Below are 5,984 nucleotides of genomic sequence, written 5' to 3' on the forward strand. Positions count from 1 at the left end.
CTCTCTCTTACTTTCCCTCGCACCCGCCCGTCCTTTACACAGACTCACGCATTCACAACACCCGCAGTGTAATATATGACAATGGAACCATATAAATAAACTCTGTGACAAAATAAAACTGGACATTAAAAATGTGACAACAGAGCTCATGTGCAAATAAATATGCAACACCACTGTTTCAAAAAAATAAACAATTAGCAATGCATATTGAACAAGAATACGCGTACACGTTCTCTATCCCTCTGTCTCTGTCTCTGTCTCTGTCTCTGTCTCTGTCTCTGTCTCTGTCTCTCTCTCTCTCTCTCTCTCTCTCTCTCTCTCTCTCTCTCTCTCTCTCCCTCTCTCTCTCTCTCTCTTTTTTTCTCTCTCTCTCTTTCTCTCTCCCTCTCTCCCTCTTTCTCTCTCTCACACACAACAAATTACTAACGGCCACACAAATAAACATACAATATTCACACATACGCACTAACACACACACACACACAAACACACACACACACATACATACACACACGCACACAACCCCTCCTCCCCCACACAATCACACATACACACACAAATGCACAGCCGCACACACAGACATACATACACATACACGCACTCTTCATCCTTCCATCTCTTTCTCTCTCTCTCTTTCTCTCTCTCTACCTTGTTTTCTCTCTCTGTCTCTCTGTCTCTTTGTCTCTCTCTGTCTCTCTGTCCGTCTGTCTCTGTCTCTCTGTCTCTCTCTGTCTCTCTGTCTCTCTCTGTCTCTCTGTCCGTTTGTCTCTGTCTCTCTCTGTCTCTCTCTGTCTCTCTCTGTCTCTCTGTCTCTCTCTGTCTCTCTCTGTCTCTCTCTCTCTCTCTCTTTCTCTCTCTTACATATACGCACACATACACCCCGGAAACACACGTACACATAAACAATAAACCGAAATGAGCACACTATTAATTTAAATCTCCTTACGCTTTTGCTGACACAAAGATGAATAAGACAGAGAGGAAAAGTGGAATGTTTATACGTACTGACAACACACTCCTCCACCATGAGGATCTGGTCTATCTTGGACTCGTCTATGCCTTCATTGTAACACAGTCGTTTCAGGGCGTTGCATTGGGCCTGAGGAGCACAGACATAATATCATCAATGAATGCAGGAATAAAAGGACGAATGAAGGGATGGATTTATTAGTCATTAGATGAACGAATGAATGAAATCACCAATATATTAGTTGATGTATGAATCCCGATAGAATAAGCTAACACTAACGATGTCATCTTAGCAGAGACTGAGCCCACCATTTCGGAACTTCATGGTGACCGTTAAGATGGTTCCAGTAGGAAACGGGATAGAGGGTGCCCACGTCCCTCGTGACTCATTGGAGCAGAGGAAGATAGGACTAACGCTAACATTACTTAAACGCAATCCCTCATCATCACTCATCACCACTATGAATTCTAAAATCATCACCTCTCTCAGATCAATGACTTACATCTATAATCCTGGAATCTCTATCCGCTATTACAGTTAATTGGCATACTAAGTATGCATGTAATACGCTATTGGACACAATCATATGCGCTTTTTTCTACTAATCAGATGGCGTCAATCTCATATAAATGGGCAAGGGGAAAAAAGTTGATGTATGAATAGATGAAGGTGAACGATTCAAATTGTCAATCTATGAATCAATAATATAACCATAAAATAGCTCCCCACGCAAAATCACGAACTCATGTCTTGCGCGTGCAACAGCGAAAATTGTAACCAGTACACCATAGAAGCCAGTCAACAAGCTATATCCCCCCCCCCTCACACACACACACACACATCTCTCTCTTAACGCATTTCGATGATCACAGTCCGCTTTATTCCCATTTTTTAAAAGACTTATTATTTATTGTTTCGGAGTTCCATTAAAACGAGAAGATATCTCTTGCTTCATTCAATTGTCTTTTGAAAAATCAAACTCAATAAAAAGATATGCAATATTATCCTACAAGAATTATTGTGAATAGAATAACACGAACATTTTGTAATTTTGTAAAATAAACTGTAATAAACACTGATAAAATATGGTTGCTCTTAAGCACAAGGGGGCATTCCCGAAAAGTGCTGTTTTGAGAAAATCGAAGGTAAAGTTTTTGTCCCTTGTTCAGTTTCTTCAAAAGACAAGGAGAATGTTCTCTATAACCAAAGAAATATACACACCAAAGAAACCAAACTGCTGCTATAGGTGGGAAATGCCCACTTTTGGTGTAGGTCAAATATTCCGGAAACCGCCGAAATCTGGGTTAGCCGCTTGTCCTTAAAATCGACCATATATCAAATAAGCTTGTTTTAAACGCCGTACGGAATATCGGTCGTACTTTTTATTGAACTCACCCAGTAGCACCCTATATATCCTATGGTAACCCTGAACGTTACACACTAAGGTCACCCAGTTCAAAATGATAGGTTGGGGGTGTGTGTGTGTGTGTGTGTGAGAGAGAGAGAGAGAGAGAGAGAGAGAGGGGGGGGGGGGCTATACTCTACTTATACCCCATATTTGTTAAGAGATATCTCGTCGCAATGTTAAGTGGGTCATTATGTCTGTCTTTAACCGAAGACTTCCAATATTCAGGGGTTCTTAAACTTCATCGATCGGGGACCAGATCAATGGCCGAGATGCGATCACAGCAGACGAAGTGGAAACCACCCTCAATTCCCAGATGTCCACTCGACTTCCGGCCTGAGAGCCGTCATCTGCTCAGATTTGGCGGGGAAATCCTCTGAGAGGGGATTAATCGTCCAGGTCAGAGCGTTTAGCACAGTGATGAGCGAACTGGACAAGGGTCAGAACACTAGACCCTTCTTCATTTTTCGCTCTCTCGCGTGGGTGCAGAGAGGTTCTAGCCTGTTTGCGTGGGTGTGATAACGTGTGGGACAGGCGCTGGCATCGTTTCGTAAACACTTGCAGCTGCAGCGCATTACGTCAATGCAAGGATAGGCCACAGTCCGAGGATATTATTCTGGTTAGTAATCGTAAACTTAGGTCCATGATCTAGTGGTTGTTTTAAAAACAACTTATACATACATACAACAGATCCACAAAAAGTGACAATAGCCATAGTTATAACAAATAAAAAACAACTTCAGCGACCACCTTGAAGCGAGTGCCACTATCTCTATCAACACCACCAGCAAAGAGACCACAAAACCATTAACACCATCATTATCAGTACCATTACCATCACCGCCGCCACCCCAGCCATTCCACCACCACCACAAAAAACAACAGCAATAATATATTCGAAAAACAAACAAACAAACAAACAAACAAATAAACAAACCCAAAACAAAGAAAAAACAAACAAACAAACAAATAAGCCCAAAACAAAGAAAAAACAAACAAACGAGAGGACAGGCAGTTGCAAACAATCCGAACAGCCACCAACATCATCTCAACCACTACTACCACCACGAAAAGCAACAGCAATAACACACGAAAACACCCAAACATGTGGATACATGTTGAAAACAACCCCAACCATTGCTTTATGAGACGTAGCACCGCGTCTCTGGTGTATCGGTTTGCTAGGCACATTGCCATCACACGCAGAAGACACGAGGTCTATTCCCGTGAGGGGAAAATTAACTTTTATCTAGTATCTTCGTCTTTCAGCAGGGACGTGTTTGTCTCTCAGCCTGGGTTGTCCTTGACATGCAAGGTCGAAGCCTGCCTCCTTAATGATCGTAAAACGACCAAGACAAATTTCTCCCTGTCAGATGAATGTTGTTGTTTGTTGTGTTCAAATCCCTTTAGCTTCGAACATTTCGCTCCTGGCAGTGCCATCCCTGCCTCAAGTAACCACACTGTGAGATGAATAAAGATTGCCATTGTCAAAATCACCTACAATCTAAAAAGTATCCAGTCCAACATGCTCCATAAGACAATCACCTGTACAAACGGCCACTGCCCATTTCCTCCCTTGCTTTTTTTCTCAACATGACGTCCATCGTCTAAGACAACTTTTTTCTCTTCGACAATGGATATCTGTCTTTGACAATTTCGACTGTCGATTAATATTTTTTTAAAGTGGAAGACGAGGCTGAGACTCACCCTAAACAACTGCAATTTGATCTCCGACTCCCGTAGACTGTTGACGATCTTTTTCTTCCTGCCGTAGATCAGTTTGAGCCGGAAGTGTTCGTGATCAAGTACAGCCACCACCAGACCTGTTAGGAACAAAAATAAAGAAAAACGGAAAACTTTATCATCTCCTATTTCATACCCACAGGGATTGCATACTTTTTAAAATTATGTCTTCTCTCCACTTCTGTTATTTGGCGATCTGTTGACTGAGGTTCAGTTCTAGCAGCCGAAAGGTGCAGCGTAATCAGATTTGGATGGTTACAAACAAATTAAAGAAACATCACCTGGAAGAGACAATAAATAAATACAGTTCCTGTGACACCTGAATCAACGCAAGGGGCCTGAACGTCTTGATGAATATATAAACACAGCTTTTGTATAGCGTATATCCCTGCTAAACAGCAAACTATGCGCTTTACAATCTATATTATTACCACAGCAGATTCTGAGCACCCAGGAACATTATCAGCTTTCCTGGAAGTTACGATTAAGCACTAACAAACGGACAACATCTTGCTCTCACTGAAAAAAATAGAAGGTAAATAAAAGAGACCGAAATGGACAATGAATAACTCAAAGAACGTAAATGGACTGGCGACGGGAGAAAATAGGAAAAACGTTTTCTGAGAGCTTCCATAGTCTGTTTCAAACATGGCACTACTATAAGTTACAAGATTTGAAAGATGTTCGCGTCATTGCAGTGATCTGAGTGCCGTGCATCGCTAGTCATGCAGCACGACATAGATGATAGCCCTGGTTCTAATTCTCTACAGGGAGTTGTACGAGTAAACTTCCATCCATTTGGCTCGGTCCTATTGGAGATGGATTTAAATAATTTCTTTGTTTTAGTAAGTGTATTACGGCACTTGCAACACAATGAGGTCATATAAGTGCCGAAGATTAGAATTGTTACAAGAGAGTAACAAACACAAAAATGAAGGAGGGGAGATAAAGACAATAGATGTTTGATAAGAAAGAGGAAGCAAACCACACCAGAGCACCCGCCAACCTCACACTGTTAAACAATTATGGAGATAATGCCTCCTAAATAACTTTACAGTGTTAAGAGATGCGTTGGACCTATACAATTTCGTACATTTTTCGCAATGCCCTCTGTCTACACTGCCCTGAGGTGCTAAAAAACAAGCACAAACACACACTAAGCTTTGTTTGTCTTATTTTCTTTGTGGAAATTTTCTTTCTAGGCACACACACACACACACACACACACACACACACACACACACACACACACACACACACACACACACACACACATACACACAGACAGTTTCAAATACAGAACACTCGCTCGGCTAAGCAGTAAGCTGGAGAAGAATGGAGGAAGGATAAAAGGAAAGAAAGAAAGAAAGAAGGAAGGAAAGAAAGAAAGAAAGAAGGAAGGGAAGAAAGAAAGAAGAAAGGAGGGAAGAAAGGAAGAAAGAAAGAAAGAAAGGAAGAAAGGAAGAAAGAAAGAAGGAAGGAAGAAAGAAAGAGAGGAAAGAAAGAAAGAGCGAAGGATGAAAGGAAGGAAGAAAGGAAGGAAGGAAGGAAAGAAGGGAGGAGATGAAAAGATGTGAATACAACGTCTTCAACACCTGAGCTTAGACTGTTGCGTTTTTTTCACTGCCTGGACGACCAGTGACGAACAAGTATTTGTGTCCAGCAAGGCATCAGTGGCTTAGCAAAATTTGCTTAATATCCTTCCTTTGTGGGGACCTCCCTCCTCCACATTCAGGGTATTTTTGGCTTCGCTGGTTAGGTAAACAAGTTAACAAACAAACACACAAGTAAAAACAATTTATCACAAACGAAAACTGGCAATGTGGGAAGGGTAGGGGACAACTACTCCCCCCCTCCCACCCCCAC

General features: G+C 41.7%; 1 protein-coding gene across 1 annotated transcript in view; it reads right to left on the reverse strand.

The window, feature by feature from the left end:
- LOC118478699 (glycine, alanine and asparagine-rich protein-like) overlaps positions 1-5,984 on the reverse strand; it is a 51,099-nt gene that overhangs the window by 31,510 nt on the left and 13,605 nt on the right. Inside the window, exons 3-4 of the mRNA XM_035972797.1 lie at positions 4,083-4,198; positions 1,006-1,099 (exon numbers count right to left, since the gene is read on the reverse strand). Coding sequence (XP_035828690.1) covers positions 1,006-1,027 — 22 coding nt within the window. The 5' untranslated portion in view covers positions 1,028-1,099; positions 4,083-4,198. The remainder of the gene's footprint in view (positions 1-1,005; positions 1,100-4,082; positions 4,199-5,984) is intronic.

Source organism: Aplysia californica, unplaced genomic scaffold (assembly GCF_000002075.1).
Source record: "Aplysia californica isolate F4 #8 unplaced genomic scaffold, AplCal3.0 scaffold00850, whole genome shotgun sequence".
Classification (NCBI taxonomy): domain Eukaryota; kingdom Metazoa; phylum Mollusca; class Gastropoda; order Aplysiida; family Aplysiidae; genus Aplysia; species Aplysia californica.